General features: G+C 40.0%; 1 protein-coding gene and 1 long non-coding RNA gene across 4 annotated transcripts in view; one reads left to right on the top strand and one right to left on the bottom strand.

Moving 5' to 3' along the window:
* LOC112655867 (uncharacterized) overlaps positions 1-14,279 on the top strand; it is a 60,051-nt gene extending 45,772 nt beyond the window's left edge. The window contains exons 7-9 of one of the 3 annotated variants that reach the window (XR_003133924.3): positions 3,425-3,519; positions 12,750-12,872; positions 14,125-14,279. This is a non-coding gene — a long non-coding RNA (uncharacterized LOC112655867). The other 2 variants (XR_007404872.1, XR_007404873.1) reach the window with 2 other exon arrangements.
* MYO16 (myosin XVI) overlaps positions 1-20,062 on the bottom strand; it is a 481,094-nt gene that overhangs the window by 217,903 nt on the left and 243,129 nt on the right. The window contains exons 17-18 of the mRNA XM_049099266.1: positions 3,641-3,752; positions 389-506 (exon numbers count right to left, since the gene is read on the bottom strand). Of these exons, the coding sequence (XP_048955223.1) occupies positions 389-506; positions 3,641-3,752 (230 nt within the window). The remainder of the gene's footprint in view (positions 1-388; positions 507-3,640; positions 3,753-20,062) is intronic.

The following is a 20,062-nucleotide window of genomic DNA, read 5'->3' as shown; positions in this document are numbered from 1 at the left end:
AATGTATTGCTTAAAATGTTCAGCTAATAACATGCCCCCAAAATACACTGGGCAGCAAAGGTGGGTGGGTGGGGGGGGAGAGAATATTGAGAACAACACAAATAAACCCAAGTATGTGCCTAAGAATCAACTCTGTAAATGTGGGAAGCAGGAGAACATTATGTACATGTTGCTCTTCATTCCCCAAACCATTTATAAGAAGTGGATACCGCTTTTTAATTATTTTTAATTATTATTAATGTATATATTTTCCCACTCTGCATTCTACTCCCGCAGAAAAGGGGGAGGGTGGTTCTTCTGCCAGAGTTTTCCGTACTGTGTCTCCCTCTACTGGCACGTCTGCAAAGCTACGCACCCACGAGGTTAAGGAGAGCTCTGTTCCACTGACCTTGTTCTAGAAGCTGGAGGTCAGAGACAAATGCGGAGTTGGCCTCGGTCAGAGCAGTGAATCGAATGTCTCCAATGTGTAATATTGCTGCCAGGATCACAAACAGATTCTCTACCTCCTACACGTTTTACAAAGACAGAAAACAGAATGGCTTAGGAGAAAGATTAAAAGACAAATCCTTTAAAAACCTAATAGCTTAAAACAAACAAAACAAAACAAAACAAAACAAAACAAAAACTGATGAGGACCCTGTTGGTGGGGTTGGAATTTTTCAGATCCCAAGTGTCTGGTAAGAGAAACCACCCATCTCCAGCTTGAAACCACAATCGCTTCAATGTACATTTCCCTTAAGTCAGTGTCTCTGCTCCTTAAAAGAGGGTAAGGAAGTGATGTTCTGATATAAATTGACAGTTTCTAGATAAATCTCATACTGAAACATGAACCACTGTGTCCTGATGGTTGGACTGGTGGGCCATGGTGCATGCTCGTGGGGCTGACACAGGGCGGCAGGTGGAGGCTGCTTCCTGAGAGGACATACTCTGTGTGGGCCATCTTCTCGTTATGTCCCCTCTGAGATAAACTGATGTTAAGATTATAGGACTTTTCACTTCTGCTGGGAAATTCAGAAAGGCATGATACAAACGTCTATGCCTGAATTAAAAAAATGCTAATTGTTTTTTTAAGGTATTTTAAGGAAAAGAGAAAGAAATGGATGTTGGCAAGAGCTATCTTTGAGCAGAAGGGAGAAGGAAGTAAGAGTGTCTGCTGAAAGAAAAGATCTGAGAATCTGGAGCTCTGCATAAAGAAGGAAACTAGACCTTAAATTTGGTTTATGGGCAGTCATTTTGTGGTGACAGTGAAAAATCAAGGAAAAGCTGTAGGCTGAAAAATAAACCTCTCTGGAACAAATACTTAGTATAATGATATCAATAGTACACTGGTTAAGTTCCATGTTGGGCAAGGGACATATCTTTTAAATTCTCATTTTCCTAATATGCAGTTTTAAAATTAAAAGCTGTCGTCTGTGAAAATTTACTAAGAACAACTCGCATTTGCTTTACAAGTATACAAGTAGAATAATGTAGCCCTTAGGACCTCCATGAATTTCTTCCAGAACTTCTAGTTTTCACCACAGAATATAACTCTATCATCTTTAAGATGAGAATACTGACAAGGATGGTCTGTAAGTAATTTTCAGGTATAATACCCTAGGACTGTGGCATTACTTAAAAGTGGTTTCGGTGACTGGCAAATCACAGGCTATGGTTTCAAACTTCATTCAATCATGCTGGCTTGAATAACATTTCACTCCTCACACTACCTGACAACTGCTTTCCCCCTGTTTAATATTTTTAATAAATCCAGTAACTCCTCAGTATATTTTCATGGTTCCCTGTGAAGTAGGCACTCTAGAGATACATGGTCAGGAAGGCTTTGTTCTGACCTCAAGGGTCTCGGAGTTTAGCGGTGGAGACAGAGCATGACAACTAGCCACACCAGGAAGCATTGTGAGCAGAGAACAGGGCTGATGTCCTGTGTCCACAGACAGTGGGTGGCATTTCCCTGCCGTCCTGCTGGCCCACGACATGGTGCTGATGGAGGACGCAGGTGAAGGCATCTTTATGAACAAGTCTTGTTCAATTTTCTTGCCAGCCCAGAAATATCTCCCTTCTGGTCCTACCGGACATGATCTATCCCTCCGAAGTGCACTAAAATGTCACCATTCTGATCACCCTAAAGGATCACAGTGAAATGGTGTCCTTCGTGTCTTTTGTTAAAATGCACATATGTCTTTTACCAAAAAGGTTGTCAGATTCTCTACTGGGTACCTTAGGCGAAAAAGTATATTCTGGTTGCCCTTGCTTCTGAGAATCAATCATGGATTTTTAAAACCCTGTTTCCAAGCAACGAGTACTTTGGTAGAATGGTTCCGTACCCACTTCTATATCCCAGTTTCCTATAAGGAAGCAGAAATTTTAGGCACAGAAGAAGGGAAAATTTTTTTTAAAAAAAGTACAACAGTAGTGAATGCCAGGGCAGAAAAGTGCAAATGGGTAGGAGTTACTAAAAGACAGAAATACAGAGATTGGATAACTGGAGAGAGAGAAAAAGAAAAACGCAGATACCATATGATTGTATGTTCCTAGATTCCCAAGTTCTGAATGGGACGGGGGTGAAGTGCCCAGAGCTGTTTCATTTAGGGTGAATCCCCATCTCCCCACCCCTTCCCACAGCTCCCTGCCCTTTGAGCCCTGTCTATGTGGGTTAGGGGTAAAAACAAAATGAACTTACTACCATCAACTTACTATAAGAAGAAGATATATAAATCTATGGCTAAATCTGGATTGCTAACCTATTGGCATTCCAAAGTTACCCGTGAAATCTTGTGCTAACCGCTAATGAGGAATTGGCCATAATTGAAAATTACATCAAACTGAATGAGGAGGGAACAGCTAATGTGTAAGGGAAAGGGGAATTTGACGGGAGTGTGAAGGGTTTCCAGGCTTAGCTCATTTCAGATCTCTTGTCCACTAGACCTATGCTGTCTGATTCAGTAACCACTGACCACATGAGGCTGCTTAAATTTAAATTAATTAAAACTAAGCAAAACTAAAAATTCATTTCCTTATTCGCATTAGCCACATTTCATGTGCCTGCTAGCCACCCATGGACCTACCGTGTCGTGAAGCACAGATCCAGAACATTTCCATGATCACAGAAATTTATATCATAGAGTACTGATCTGAACATTTTAAATTGTATTTCCCCACTTCATAATGCTTTGTGGGTATTTTAAGAATAAAAAAAAAAACTTTCTATGGCACAGAAACACACTGTCATAAGTCATAAGGTCACTTTTCAAAGTGATTCTTAGCAGCAATTAGTTCCTTCAGATTTGCCAGTTTTCTCTGGAGTTGGTCCGTGCACAGTCCTTTGATCTGTTTGCTCTGTGAGTTCATGTGGGAGAAGGTCTCCTTGACCACCCTCTTGAAAGTCGATGCCCTTCCTCTTGTCACTCTCTATTTGTCTTCATAGGATCTATGACCCCAGGGAACAGCACTGATGTCTATCTCCCCCATGAGAATATGAACTCTAGGAGGCATAGATTGAGGCTTATTCTCTGCTAAATTGTGAGTACTCCCAACAATATCCGGAATATAATAGGGACTCAGTCAATGTTTTTGAATGAATAACTTTTGTAAATTAGTAGAATGTTGGTTTTCTCAGTGAAATATTTATGATATGACTCACCAAGTTACTGAAGCCAACTACATTCAGGGCTTGTTTCAAAATAGCGAATTTCTCCCTGTTCAGAGAATGCTCTGCTGTTGATATATCTTCTGGTAGGGTCTGGTTCAAATACCTGTTAGGATAGAAAACACACAGCCTTATGGCTTGGCTTGTGGTCAAACTCCAGTGGTTAAAAGTCACTTCCGCCATATTTGGTCTCCAGAATAATAGAAGTCACCTGAACATTGAGTACCCTGTGTTTACAAGGCTTTGATACATAATAGCACATGATGTTTCAGGAAGAAAAAAAAAAGTTCTTGTTGTACCAGAACCTATTTACAGTGTTTTACTTGGTTCTCACCTGAGCTGTACCCTTCCTAGCTAAGGAAGGTCACAAGAGTTTTATTAATTTCATTTAGAAATTTAGTGGGTCCTAGCCTAGGCTTTGTAATTAACATTTTTATTAAAGATTTTTAATTTAGAGTCATTTATAATTTCTTCTTGTTAATATCCTGTAATTATGTGGTGGCTGATTAATTTGTTGATTTATTCCTTTTATGCAACAATCACACAGCAATCACTTCCCAAGTATACCTTACCAGCAGCTGAGGATATAACGATAAAGAGCTCATCCTTGGAAGCTCAACAACAAAAAAAAGTATACTGTTGAGCTCAGGAAGGAGAGAATATAATATACAATGTATAGTATAGTATAGTATGGAGGCAGAAAAATAGAGATGGACAAGAGGTGTTTGTAAGTATTCAGGAAGGCGACCAAACCCAGAGAGGATGATAAGAAAAGTCTGTGGGAGAGAAAGAGGCTTTCCTTCCAAGGGCTGACACTTGAATAAGAATTTTCCAAGCACATCCAGGATGTAAGGGTGCCCCTGGAATACTTAGCCACACATACAAAGGCACACAGCCTTTACCGTGCATGATGTACACAGAAACTCAGGTATATTGGCAAAATTGGAGCCTTCTGATGAGACTGGATATGTAGCTAGAGTTTTGTCTCTCTTGCAAGAGTTTCCATTACATCTTAGAAATGATGGGCAGTCCCAAAGGTCTTGAAACAAAGGGCATGATCAGATTGGTGTTTGAAAAAGAGTATTCTCCCCAAGTGGACGATTACCTGGAACAGACAGGGCAACTAAGGGTGCTGGGTGATCCAGTGAGACCAGCAGTGGTGAGGGAAAGGGAAGAGGACAGACGTGTCCTGGGGGCAGACCTGGCTGGATGAGGGGACAGATCAGATAGAGAGGAAAGAGAGACAGAGGCATTAATGATGCTTTTCAAGATCATGTCCGGGGAAACAGGGTGGAGAATGGGCCCATTCAACCAGAACGTTTTCAAAAGGGGGTTTATGTTTTTGAGAGAGAAAGTCTTCTATTTTCTATTAGTCATGTTGACTTTGAACTCCTTGTTGACGTTCGAGTAGGATTCCAAAAAAAAGTAATTGGCTCTAAGGACCTGAAATTCAGAAAATATGAGAAAAGAAGATCTGGAAGTCATCAACATGCATATGAGTTCAACCATGTGACCGGGTGAGCTCACCCCAAAGAAGATACTAATGTTCTAGGGATGACAAAAGAATTGAATGTTCTGGAAGGGAATAGGAAAACTGCAACAAGCCCGAGTCAACAAAACAAAAGGGTACCATATTTAAGATGGATTGATGGTGACATAAAGAAAGGCCAGCGACAAGGAAATGGGTGGTGGTGCCAGAAGAGCACAGTGGGCAACTGGGGATGTGCATGGTGGGGGTTGCTGTGAGCCCTCTCTGGCTTCTGCCCCAGCTCTGGAGTGAAGAACTGAGACAGTCCAGCTTCTGGGGTAGGGGCCGGCAGAGCCTTTGAAATAGTCCCTTGCTGAGTTGGAAGCACACAAGTAAAGAGCAGTGTCCATACAAGAGGAGAGAGTTTGGGACTGGGTACAGTGGAGCGTGTGCCTCGCACTGCAGAAGGGACCCAGCCTCTCCCATCTGCCAGGCAAGGTGACAGATCTGGTCTCAAGGCTGTAGCCTCTCAGAGCAGCCCCTCTTCTGGCTTCAGTGTTTCTAGGGGAGACAGAAGCTGGATGAGATGTCCAGGCAATGTTGGCTTGCAGAGGCTGTAAGAATCTGAGATATCTGAGGACTGCCAAGATGGGGGGGTGTCGGAAGACTAGTAATCACTGTGGAGGGTCCGGGTGGAGCTGAAGCCCAGCTCCCATGGCTCTCGCTCTTTCTCCAGATGTCCTCCACTGTCTGACTAGGATGGCTGAGTTGGGGGTTGGGGCAGCAGAACAAAAGGAAGAAGTAAGTCTAGGGCAACAATTTCAGTGAGGAACTGGGCTATGATGGTCAGAGGCATTTTGCCTAAAATTTACAAAATTTTAGTGACTAAAAAGCCTTAAAGATAGCAAATCACAACCATTCTCAATTCTTCTGATTCTCATATCCTCGATGCCATCTTTTCTTCCCCAAGCATTTGTTGATCGTTGCATAGCGTTAAGTATTCCATCAAGAGAGGCCACTGAACCTTTTGCAAAGAACACGTGGCTCTTGTTAACATCAGAGAGTCAGATAGGCAAAATGCCATGGTTTCTTTTAAAATTCTTAAGAAGTCATCAATAGAGAAGCACTATCTATGGCCACTTCCAATATTTAAGTTTCCCCATCCCCCATCTATGTGTCCTTGTGGTAGAGAATTTCCAGCAGCTATGGCCTGCTGGATGGAGCAGTGAGAACTGGCATTTACACTACTGTTAAATTCTGGATGGACAAAGCCATGTGAAATTAATCTTGGTGGTTGCAGACTGGGCTGTTACATATGAAATGGGCCAAGAGAAACCCAATCAAAATCGAGGATTTTAGAAGGCAGTTTGCCGGACGGAGGAATGATGCTTGAAGATTGGTTGTATTTTGCTCTGTGGCCAGAAAACTTGTTGGCATGAAAATGACACTCTGTGCCCCACAAAATAGAACTCAATGTCTTCTATATAAATTTAAAATTTCTCCCACTATTCAATAATGTCTGGAATGATCACTAGATGTATAATTCTTTGCTATCTGCAAAATTGCATCTTAAAATGGAAAGGTTAGTATCAGAAAAAAAAAATTAAAAGTTCATTTTTTTGGAGGTTAAAATAATTCACTTTCCCTTTGACGCCATTTGTTAATGAAATGGCACACAAGGACAGAGAAATACTTGAAAAATATGCCCAGAAAATATTATAACCAAACATCTGAAGACTTAGAATCAAGTCTGATTTGACCTTTTCTGACAACATCTTAAACCTTTATTTTCTCATTTGTAAAATGGAGTACAAATAGATTAAAAATTGACTTAAAAATTCTCCATTTCCAGTTCACGATGATTTTATGAGAATCCAATAAGATATTATGTGTGGTATGGTTTCTGCACTCAGACTTCAATGTACATGTAGAATACGAGTGCATTGTTTTCCTGGAAATAGTACATCTTGCTCATCTGGGCAGATTTTAGCCAGTGTGTTCTAACATTAATAAAACATTTCATCAAATAAATAACTAATTCAAATAAAGGAACATTTTGAGAAATTGTAACAAATGCTATTAACAACACAGAATATTTTAAACTCTAAAATACATTTTTCTGTTCTTCTCCAGCTAAAATAAATAGATGAAAGGAATAGATTTTGGTTCTCACTTCTTGACTATGTTTTCATGATAAATTAAATAGAATGCAAGGTTAACGACCATATCTGCAGCATGACAAGCATTTCCAGATGTTTCTAACACTTGGAAATAGCTAACAATGATTGCAGGTTATGGGTTATAGACTCCCCTGTGGAAGTGATACTCCTCTGGTTTCTCATAATCTCAACACAGTGGTTGAAAACCACCCTAGATGAATCCGTTTCCAACTTGTCACCTAATAATTAATGGTCCTGGAATTCCCAGTACTGAAATCTTAGAACTCAATGTGTTTTATATCATCTCTTTTATGACTCAAAATAATACACTTACTACTCAAATAATCTTTTTTTACTCATCTCCTTCTAACTCCTACTTAACTTGGAACAGTAATGTTTGGCAACATATAGATGACTCTGAGATACTCAGAGTCCAGTGTCAGAAACATCAGATATGGTCACTTGTTGAACCAAGAATCTTTGCTATTTTGTTCTGACAAGCTTGACAAATTGAGGGAATGCTCCAGACGGAGCTTCTACCTTGGAGCAGAAGAGGAACACGTTGGTTGTATAATGTTAAAAACTGTATATTGGGGAACACTGGCTAATTCTACTCAAAGAGAAAGGCAGTGGGAGCTAATCATTCTTGACTGGATGTTTTAGAAGGACTGCTTCAGTTAATTTTCACATTGACCTTGAAGAGAGGACCTATCATTGCACCCATTTAAGGCATAGGGAGCCGAAGCTTCTGGAATGCTTCCCAGCTATAAGTGGCAACCAGTGCACACTCAGTCCAGTGCGTCCGGGGCTCCTCTAGCTCAGTTACAAGCTTCCAGGAGGAAGATCAGTCCTAGGCTTGCATGGTGGGCTAGAAGCACAGTAGTTCCCAACTCAGCGAAGCATCTGGGAAATGCTGCAGAGTGAATGCTGTCTCTGTGCAGGGGTCTCTGCCACTGTGGTGGGGGCCTCCAGGGAACTCCCAGACACAGGGTTGAAGCATATTTGACATTATAATGGAAATCAGTGGTGGTGAAGATTAAAGGGAAAGCCACTGCCTTGGGTGGTGAGGCAAGGTAAAGAATTCCACAGTCTAGGTCAAAGAGACACAAACCTACATCTTAACCCAAAATTCACACCACACTACTAAGACATGCTTAGCGTAAGTGAGTAAAATCTAAGCATTTAACTGTTGCAAACATTACTCTGACCAGAGGCAATACGTAAATTTAGGCTACATTAATTAATGGTAAATCTGTAGATACTGTCATTATCATCGTCCCATCATCATCATCATCATCATCATCAATATTACTTTTTATTGAGAATTTGCTATATAATATGGTTTTTACATATGTCCAAATATGCTATAAAAACCTAGAAGGGGGTAGGTTTCAAGGCAGCATAAGAAAACATTTTCTAACAAACGAACTTTCTAGATAGCCATGCACTGCTTTTAAGATAGTAAGCTCCCTGTCATTAGTAGATAAGTTGAGGCTACATAGCCATTTAAACAGGTTTGCTGAAAAAGAGATTCAAGGGTCAGAAATTAGGTTGTATTAGATGACCCTTATTGCTGCTGGATGGTAATATTCAGGCGCTGAGCTACAACACTGTAGTGAAATATCGTGTCACTTCACACCAAGAAATTTCGAAGTGTATGATTCAACTCTTTTATGCTTATACTCCAGGCATGACATACAGACGCACACATATATTTGACACACATGTGCATGTGCCTAAGCGATATTTAACCTTAACTTATGAAACGTCATTAGTACATATGAAAACTCTGTAGTCATAACAACACATTTAGCTCTCAATAGGACTTCGGGTAATTCTATTTACAGTTCTATCAAGAAGCAAATAATTTGCACTGAAGTAAATTAAATGATGCAAAGTCAGAGATTTATTTCATCACAAATCTCGACTGAATAAAATTGTATGATGGTTTCTCTGTTCAGTGGTGGAGGAAAAACGTGAAATGAGATATTCAATGAGGAAAGTGAGTCTACCTTTATTTTTATCATGTATTTAAAGGTGGATTATTTGTTATATAACTCCATTGTCTGTGAAACAGGTAAGGACAAGCTGATTTAATAGGTAAATTATATCAAAAAAGCAGAAAACTAAGTTCTATGACAGGCAAGTTACATCCACCCTGATTGCTAAAAATAGTGGAAATACTCTACCAAGGAACAGATCTAAGACCCCATGTGTTTTGGAAGACTCGGTGAAGAGTGTGGTATTCTTCTGCTAAGAAAAGTCAGTCTTGACTGAATGCTCTTAGGTTTCATTAACAAAGAAAGGACAAACATGTAGAAATTAGGGAGTCCAATTCTCTAGAAATTTCGCTAACACTGCTATCAACTATATAGTTATATTTTTAAAGAGTAAACATTGTTGATTGGAAGTGTTGGCTGAATTGGTAACCTCAAGGAGACTTATTAAAAATTGCTTCTCAGCAGACCTTGTCTCTACCAGTGTTCCTGTTCACTTCTTCTCCCCAAATGTTAGCAATTAATTAAGCACGGTCAATCCTTCTTGAGGCAAAGTCTAGGAAAAGTAACTTCTAGGTTCCCAAATTGATGAATCACAGCAAAATCAGAGCAAAATAATAGATGTGAGGGATCCCTGGGTGGCACAGCAGTTTGGCGCCTGCCTTTGGCCCAGGGTGCGATTCTGGAGACCCGGGATCGAATCCCACATCGGGCTCCCGGTGCATGGAGTCTGCTTCTCCCTCTGCCTATGTCTCTGCCTCTCTCTCTCTCTCTCTCTCTCTCTCTCTCTGTGTGACTATCATAAATAAATTTAAAAAAAAATTAAAAAAATTAAAAAAAAAATAATAGATGTGAAATGTGTTACTTAAACATTTTCCCATTAAACTGGTATTTAAAAGCAGGGGCAAAGACACAGACTCAGAATAGAGAATCAACCAACCACCAGTCTTCAGTCTTCACAAAGCTCAGTGTCCAGACCCCAGCATTGTCACATGCTCTGTAACTTCCATGATTGATGTGTGATTTTACTTTCCCTTGGATAACTTTAAATCATGAAGCTGTGCTATTTTTTTTTCTCTCTCCATGAGTGAGTTTAAAAAGTCTCAGGAAAACAAAGTAGAAAGACGGAGGGATAGATGGCAGACTGAAGGTGTATTTCTTCTTTTTTCTTTTTTGTCCCATATTCTCCTATTTTCCAAGAATCAATGACAATATGTATAACTAGAAAAAAAATCTCTATAAAATTATGAGTTTTGGGGCACCTGGGTGGCTCAGTGGTTGAGTGTCTGCCTTTGGCTCAGGTCATAATCCCACGGTCCTGGGGCTCCCGCGGGGGGCCTGCTTCTCCCTCTGTCTATGTCTCTGCCTCTCTCTGTTTATCATGAATAAATGAATTTTTAAAATCTTTAAAAAAATGAATTTCAAAAAATAAGAGCATAATTCTCCAGAAATTTATCCAGTGTGTTGTGTGTATCGCTGATTTGCTTCATTTTATCTCTGAGTAGAATGCCGTAGCATAAACGTATGTACCAGTTTGTCAAACCGTTTAGTCATCTGAGGAACTTCTAGGTTGGTTCTAGTTTGGGACTATTAAGAGTAAAGCTACTACAAGCATTTACATGCAGGTTTTTTGATAAATGTTAAGTCTTTGTTTTTCTAGGATAAATGCCAAGGAGTGCAAGAGTTCACGCATATGGCAGTTTTGTCTTTAGATTTATATAAAAAACTATCAATGGCATCACTCTGATATGAGGACCAGGAATTCAAGGTAGTGGTGATAGGATCTGAATAGCAAATACAAACAATGACTTGTTTGCGGAAAAACTCCACAGTGGAATTTCAAGGTCCTGTGTCCTCCTTCTGGGTGTCAGGGACATTAAAATAGCAAAAGTGCAACTAGTAAATGAATACATTCTGGGAGATGCAAGGCACAGCACAGGGATTACAGTCTCCATAACTTAAAAACTTCACAATTGCTAAGATACTAGATTTTAATTGTTCTCACCATAAAAAAGAAATAATAATTATGCGACAGGATAGAGGTGTGTGTATGTGTGTGTATGTGTGTGTATAATATATATATATATACATATATATATGTATATATATATAAAGCCAACACGTTGTATACCTTTAACTTAACACAATGTCCTATGTCAATTATATCTCAACATAAAATTAATTAATGAACAAACAAAAAACCCCACAGCTTCCCTGCCTGTGCTTGCTGGGCATCACCATTCACCAGACACAAACCAGCTCACTGCCCATGCCCCTGCCCATGCCCAGGACGCTCTGGGAATGAAGATTTGAACACAAATAAAAGATACTACTACTTAAAGCCTCTTGCATGGCCCATTCACCAAGTCAGAGCTCACAGACTGTAAACACGATGATTCGCTCAGGGGTTTATCTGCCCCTTATAAGTACAAAAGAACAATGTCTTCTCTATTGTAGGCAGAGCTGCCTTCTACTTGGGGATGTTTAATATGTAAACAGAAACCAGATAAGGCAAAAGCAAACAGCTGGCATCAACACAGACAGCGCTGTTTACTGGTTCACTGGTGAAGGCGGTACACTGCCCCTTCTTGTCCACCCACCCCCACCTTGCTCCTGAAAAGGAAATTCTTTTCTCTATTGTTTTTCAACTATCTGGAAAGTATTAACGGATTTTAAATCCCCCTCCCCAACGGGATATGAATAAGGTTTTTATTAACCACAGGTTCGGATACATAAATCTCCACCAATGAAAATATTAATATATTAACCGCAAACTATTTTGTTTGGAAAAAGGAGACCCTGCCAGTGGTCTTCAGGAAAAACAGAACAAAACAGAATCCATTTAATAATTTATGCATTCAGAAAGACTTTGGGTCTTGTGACATTCCCAGAATAGTTTGTCCATATTTTTCTAATCAGCCAAAATACTTCTTCAAAACATCTGGTGAAACAACTAAACTCTCACCATCTTTCAAATAGTGAATGCTTACAGCCCACTAACTTGATTGTTGATGTCTAATTTGAAGAGAAGGGGGTGGAAGTCCAAGGATGCAGTGGCCAAAAAAAAAAAAAAAAAGGATGGAGTGGCCATATCTTGCACAGAGACCGAGGGAAGTTGTCGGGGGGCTCGAATCCCAGTCTGGAACCAGTCCCCGAGCCTGGTGCCCAGGGGAAAGGGCACTTTTCCTTTCCGGTTCACAGAGGCACTTACAGAGAACTATCAATATTTAAATGAGTGAAATGGGGAGAGAGAGAAATTTTTGCTCAGAAAGTGTGGCTTGGTCTGGCCTTCCTGAACCTGCTTAAGGAGCCAAGGCCAGAGGGGTCGCACCTGCAGAGGTGGAGAAGGAGCTCTCTGTAGTTCACACCAAGTCCCCCACAGGCTGGCCCCGGTGCTCTGCATGGGGAGAGGCAGGACATAGATATATAGATGCATAAATATATAAATATATAAATATATAAATATATAAATATGCTAGGTTGAACAGGTGCTGAAATCCTCCTCGGGGAAGATGGTTATGGAAAAGCATTGTGCAAGGTCATGCTCAGAACACTGCTGCGAAGGAGGAACTTCATCACAATCCTGTGTTTTACATACCGAGGTAGGCACCTGCCCCAAAACTCTTGCCACATGAAAATATGACAGAAAATGCAATGCAGACACATGACCCTCTACCAATGTCCACTGCTGGTGAGCACATGGTGTCCTGCTCTCTGCTGAGACCTGCTCAGGTCCTCACACCAAGCATTTCTGCAGTGCTAATTCTGCAAAAAGCACCATGCTGACTAACCCACAAACACCCTCCACAACTCCTTTCAACTTGGTAGCCTCCAAAGAGAATCCTACTTTCATCTCAAACAAATTATTTCTATTACCCATTCTACTTCATTCTTTCCCTCTGACCGATTTGAACATTCCCTACACCCAAACTTCTTCCTCCTCCTACAACTGTGCAGAGCTTCCCTTGGTTGGGTAGATGCTTCGAGCACTATGTATCCAAGAGGTGGCCCTTCCTCCATGTTCCCTGCAGCCTGCAGCACCCCAGCAGACACCCAGGGAACTGTGGTATCTGGTCTCCAGCGGTTCAAATCCACCCCCCCTCACCATTCCTGCTCACCTCCAATCTAGTTTCTGCACTAAAGGCAAAGTTCTCTTTTTGAAACATAAATTTAGTGAACTCACTTCTTGAGCCCAAACCCTTAAATCCTAACTCCCCGATGTGGCTCACCAAAGGTCACAGGACCAGGTGCCAGACCTTCTGTTCTTTGAGCCTCTTCATGTCCTCTGAGCTTGTGCTACACGGAATGTCCTTTGGTCCCTCATACAGACCTCACTCCGTCCACCTCTGGGCCCCCAACTCACCCTGCTTTCTCCGCTGGGAACATAATCCACACATACCCAAGCCCCACAGAACATTCTGGATAATTTCCATCACTCTTGGTGGCCCACTTTCTCTGGGAAGTCTTGTAGGTTTGGATGAACTTCCCAAAATGGTGTATATCCCGCACAGTCGTGCTTTATCAGACTCTATGAAAATTGCTTGGACACGCATCCCCATGAAAAAGCAAGGCCATCCTTAACAAGTAGTTGTCATTCTGGATTAAGGAAAGGAGTGTGTGCCCAAGCCTCTATCAGATTAATTTTCCCAAGTTGTACTGCTATCATGTCAATGTTCAATTCATAAACACTTCATGTAAATAATAAACTCTCCCACGTGTATTCCAAGACTCCTCACAACGTGACTCTTCCCCATCAGACTATTCTTATTTTGTTATAGTTTGCACACATTATCCCCCCCCTCTGTAGCTGGCCACCATGTGACTTAATATTGACCTACTCTGCCCTTTTGCCAGTTTCTCACCAGGATTCTCTTTCTGACCAGCTAGACCCAGGCACCAGGCCAGAACAAGCTTTCCTGGGTCTCGAGCTTGTGGACTGCAAATCTTGGGACTTCCCCAAGAAGTCCCATATTCTTCCCCAAGAATTATTCACATATTTAAATATTTAATAGTTCTTATTTAATAAATAGAAATTAAATGTCACCCATGTGATTCTTCCTGGATAAAGAGCATGTCTTAAGGCTTTTCATGGATTCTCATAAATTCTAGGTCATCCCTGATTTTTTAAAATTTATTTTAATTTTTTTCTGATTTTTAAAAAATATTTTATTTATTTATTCATGAGAGACACACAAAGCAAGAGAGAAAGAAACACAGGCAGAGAGAGAAGCAGTCTCCATGCAGGGAGCCTGATGTGGGACTCAATCCCAGAACTCCAGGATCATGCCCTGAGCAGACACTCAACCACTGAGCCACCCAGGCATCCCTAGGTCATTCCTGATTATACAGTAGGTTTTAGAAACACCTGAAAGCTTCCACATGTATCTCAAGGTTTCCATATATACCTGGTCAGTTCCATGTATACCTGGTAGGTTCTCAATGTAACTAGAAGGTGTTATATGTAGCTGGCTGATACATAAGTAGTGAGCATAGCTCTACATGTTTCCTTTTGGCCAAAAACTGGCAAAAGTCAATGAAAAATCAATGTCATAAAAATCAATCATTCTTTTGCCAAAGTAAATGATGATCCATAAATATGAAAGTGAAGAGTTTATTTGGGAGATGTTTCAGTAAAGAAATAGTATAAGCAACAAAATGTAGTAAAGTATCAGAGGTAAAAAACTGCCCTAAGTCCTTATAGAAGTAATAGGAAAGAAGTATGACTATGGAAGGGAGATGGGAGTGAGGAAAGAATACAACAGCTTTAAAAAAGAAATATACAGAGTTCACTTAATTAGTTTGATGGCCTTTTCTAAAGATTTTTAAGAAGATTTTTTTTTAATTTTTTAAAAGATTTTATTTATTTGTTCATGAGAGATACAGAGGGAGAGGCAGAGACATAGGCAGAGTAAGAAGCAGGCTCCCTGTGGGAAGCCCGATGCGGGACTTGATCCCAGAACCCTGGGATCATGCCCTGAGCCAAAGGCAGATGCTCAAATAAATAAATAATAAATAAATTTAAATCTAAAAAAATTTTTTCTTCAGTGCCGTGGATTCTTTAAACTTTATAGAAATCCCTCTGGCAGCTTTCTTCAGCCCATATGAGGTATGAAACACTTCAAAGAATTAACCCTGAATCTCAATTTTGATGAAAATAATAGCTCCTCAAATTACAAAGGTTAAAACCAGGAGATATTCTGATTTGTTAGGGAATCTGAAGCTTAGACTAAATTATACAAATAGACTGGTAAAGTTAAAAACCACAGTTGTCATTATAAAAAAAAAATGACTGCTCATGCCCTATTTCTTTTTCCTTTCCAGCTTAAACAAATGATGATCTCAGGAAAGTTTTGTTTCAGAATAGAGAGAGGGGTGTTGACCCTTGTATTCTCTTTCTCCACGTCTTCTGTGGCAATGGTGCTTTTACCAGGAGCACCAGTGCATGCAGGAGCTCTCTGTGTGGTCACAGGGTAGCAAACAGAAATCCATAGCAGGCAGAGCACAAAGAATCACACTGCATCATTGGTTGTATTTTATGTCTGTTGCCCAGGCTCAGAACTTGACGCAGCTGATTTTCTGACACCAACTATTCCAAACATCCTTTTCAATTTCCTCTAATTTCCATTTTCAATAGGAAATCTCTTCCTTCTGAAATTGAAAATATTTACTAAACAAAACCAATCACATGTTTTAGCCAAAGAAAAACGCAGGATCCATTTTAGTAATTTTTTTTATAAGATCCACTTCAAAATGTCAGATTATGGGATCCCTGGGTGGCGCAGCGGTTTAGTGCCTGCCTTTGGCCCAGGGCGCGATCCTGGAGACCCGGGATCGAATCCCATATCGGGCTCCTGGTGCATGGAGCCTGCTTCTCTCTCTGCCTATGTCTCCGCCTCTCTCTCTCTCTCTGTGTGTGACTATCATAAATAAATTAAAAAATTTAAAAAAAAAGTCAGATTATGCACGGCATTTAAAAGGTTCATGATATTACATTTAAACAACTGTACCTCATCTGTATAATGACCTAGATCAGGAAATTGCCATGGGGTTTCATAGGTTAGTTATTTTGCACTTCAGCGACCACTGCATATTATGATGTGGTCCTACTAAATAATATTCTTGTCGGTAAAGCAGATTTTGAAAGGGAACATTGTACCAACCAGCATTGGATTTGCCTTGGTGTAGGGTGCTAAGAATATGGAGTTTATGTCTGAACCATGGGTATTCATAAACATGTTTGCATGTTTTCCTCTTTGGGGCCAGAATATTCATTTCTTTCTTGGATGGACATTCTTATTCTCACAGCAAATAAGCCAAGTGTCCTTCATTGATCATTTCATTCACTGTATCTCAAAATGTTTAATTTAATGCCAACCATGCTTCCCCACACTGGCCCCAGGCCTCATTAAACAAGGTTCCCACCTTCTCATACCTCACTAATAGGGAAGATTTTAAACAAAAATATAGACTATGAAAATTATTCTAATAGAGGTGATCATGTCACATGAGGTCCATGCTGCTTGAGTGAATCAGAGGAGCTTTATAGACAGTTTGAACAACAAACTATATGCTCGTGATAGGCAACATGTCATTTCTTTGTTATTATAAATTGCTAATATAAGATAGTAAGGCTTCAGTCAAATAAATGAAATACTGAGTTTCTACATGTGCCAGGAATTGTGATTCTTGAGAGTTGAAAGATGAACGAGATGCAGTATTTAGCCAGAGACATCACACAAGTCAGCAGGGGAGACAGACATGTTAAGACAAAATTATGATAATATGATAATGTGTTATATATTACATAGAATAGCAATATATCTTATAGCAATGAATATCTAATCATTAATTCTGAGAAAGCACACTGATATTTAAAAAGGTCAATTTTTTAAAAATACTAAAATGCCGGTGCCTGCTTCAATCAACTGGCTTGATCAGAAACTCTAGATATGCATTTCAATGAGTAACAGAATAAAATGTTAACAATTCTGTAAATGCACTCACTCTCATCAGCATATTGTCTAAAAGGCTTTATGATCTTGGGGATTCTTCAAACATCACACAAATCCCTGTCTAAGGGAGGTGAACTTAGAAGTAATGCAGATACTTAGAGGAAATGTGCCTGCAATAATAATTACAGGGTACAAGACAGAGAAACAATAATCAAATAACAGAGTTACTATTTAAACAACAAATTAGAATATAGAAACCCAATTGCTAATCAAAGAAGAAGTAAACCAAAGAATCTTCCATGAAATGCAGACCTGTTGGCCTCTCTGGTATTCTGAAGAAGTGCAGAACTGGGTATGCCGCAGACTCAAAACATGGTGTATTTGTGCCAATTAAGCCACAAAATAGATTGTTATAAGTATGCACAATAAAACTGGCTTATAGATATTTCCAAATAGTCAAAGTAATTAAACAAAATTAATTTTCTTTGCAACAAGGAGGAGAACGTGTTTGTAGTACCCAACGCAGTAAACATGACAATGTTAATTCTGAATTAATTTCAACTTCCATTGCTGAGGTGAGTTTTTCCTATTGTAATAAAAAAAAAAAAAAAAAAAAAAAAAAAGGACATTTCTCACCATTAAGCAATGTTGGGGGAACATTCTTTAAGAAAACAAAAGAACAAATGGTGGTGAATGTCTATTTTTTGGCTCCTTTATGCATTTTCATAGCTCATCTTTTCAAGGTGATTTTATGACATCTCGTAAGACTCCTCTCCAGGACTCTTTCTGAACAGGGAGAGACAGGAAGCAGGGACTCAAGTGGAGGGCAGGATTTCAATCCCTCCCTGGGTCTGATTTCCTGCACTGACTCCCAAAGACTTATCTTCCTGGCTGCTTCTTGAAATGGGCTCCCTCCTGTAAATCCCACCAGAACCATTCACCAGGTACCATCAGCAGGCTTGTCCAGGACCTGATCTCCGGGGAAGCTCAGTGCTTCCCAGCCCACTGTCCCTATTACAGAAACATGCCAGGAAGGTGGCCCAAGTTTAGCAAAACATATTGCAAGTAATCCTTCCTCTGAAATATAAGTCGGAGTGGTCTACTGTGCAACACCAGCCAAAACACTCAGGTTTGTTTTATTCTTAAGGGGTTCTCTGTGAAGAGCTACTCAGTGTGGTATCAGAACTTTGTTACCCTAACTCCTCAATCACTTGCAGGTGTCCCCTGCTCACTGTGTTTAGGGTATCTTTTGATTATTAATGTATTTTACAGAGGTTATTAGTCAGCAGCAATTTCATGGTGAGGGTTTATGGGTACAGCATGTAGACTATTTTAACAAGCTAATGCATGTGGTGTAAGAGACAATTGAGAAATAAAATCAGTCATCATTGCATGATGTTCTGTTTACCATGAAATATTTAAACAGGTGAGATATTGCAAGCATGCCTAGGACAAACGATTTTGTGCCTGGATATCTCTCCTCTCTCTCTCTCTCTCTCTCTCACACACACACACACACACACACACACACACATATTATTTCAGATAAAAGGTTAGATTAATCTAACCTATCTAAAAGCTAAGGCTCTGGATTAGCTCTTTTAAAAATAATATTCCCCAAATAAGCACAGAAGTGTTTAGAACTTGTCAAAATATCTAGCTGTAATCAAATATAGTGACATCCATGTCCTGTGTGTGGATGTAAAGATGCTTAATTACCCACACATGCACGCACATGGACACACACTTACCAATGTGACCTAATCTACAAATACAGGTAGCTGATCTACCTTAAAATAGCCTAAGACCACAATTTACACTGGATTTATAGTGAAGATAAACATAATCTCTTCACTTCTTTAAGCAGGAAATATATCATTAGCAAAGCTTGCTTAGTAAACTTCTGGGACCGTGTGGACCTTGTCTCTTGAAGGGAGAGCTGAATCCCACTGCATAAGGAACCATCCCTGGGCCATCCAAAGGAGACTGTGATCTTAATCTCTGGGTTAGGGGCAACTCTGACTTATTCTATCAACCAGGGAGCTAAGGTCCACGTGGGGAAGGAGAACACTTTGTTGGCCTTAGAAATTATATAAAGCCAGACAATCACAAGGCTCCTACCTCGGTGGGAAGGACACCATAAAATATCTGCCTACAGATAGGCCCCAGGGAAATTTATCTGGGTAGATTCTGGGTGGGCAAATGTCTCCCCTCAGAGAAATCATAATTACAGCCAGCCTTCCCTTGGTTTTAGAGGTTTAAATTTAGACTCCATGTGCCCTTAGTATATTTTAACTAAAGAATTAACATAAAAATGGTCCCAGGCTGGAACCCCTCCTGGAGCATTTCACCAAAGCAAAAGGACATCAAATGTCCCTACTGGGCTCACCCTCCATTCAGGCTACTCAAGATTCTCCCAGCTTGGCCACGGCAGGACACCAAATCACACCCCAAAGGACAAAGACACAGAGAAATAATCCTCTCTGGGCAGACATAATAAGTAGCACTAGTAGAATCTTGAGATCTGCAGATAATGTAATGATTGGTTATGTATGGTATAATGAGCATGATTAAAACAACTAAAAGAACTGGAAATACAATATGAGAACAAGAAATAATATTTAAGAAAAAGCAGATGTGAAAAAGAACAAAGAACTCTTAGAAATGGAAAAAAGGTCATTGAAATTAAAATGCAATGCATGCGTTAAATATTACATTAATCACTGCTCAAAACGGGTTAGTAAACTCTAAGAAAGGGGTAGAGAAATCATCCAGAATGAACCACAGAGAGATGGAGATGGAAAATATATAAAAGAAGTTGGGGTGGAAACAAAGAAGGA

The sequence above is a fragment of the Canis lupus genome, chromosome 22, assembly GCF_003254725.2.
Source record: "Canis lupus dingo isolate Sandy chromosome 22, ASM325472v2, whole genome shotgun sequence".
NCBI lineage: Eukaryota > Metazoa > Chordata > Mammalia > Carnivora > Canidae > Canis > Canis lupus.
Note: the sequence above shows the minus strand (reverse complement) of the source record. Positions and strands in the feature narration are given on the sequence as shown.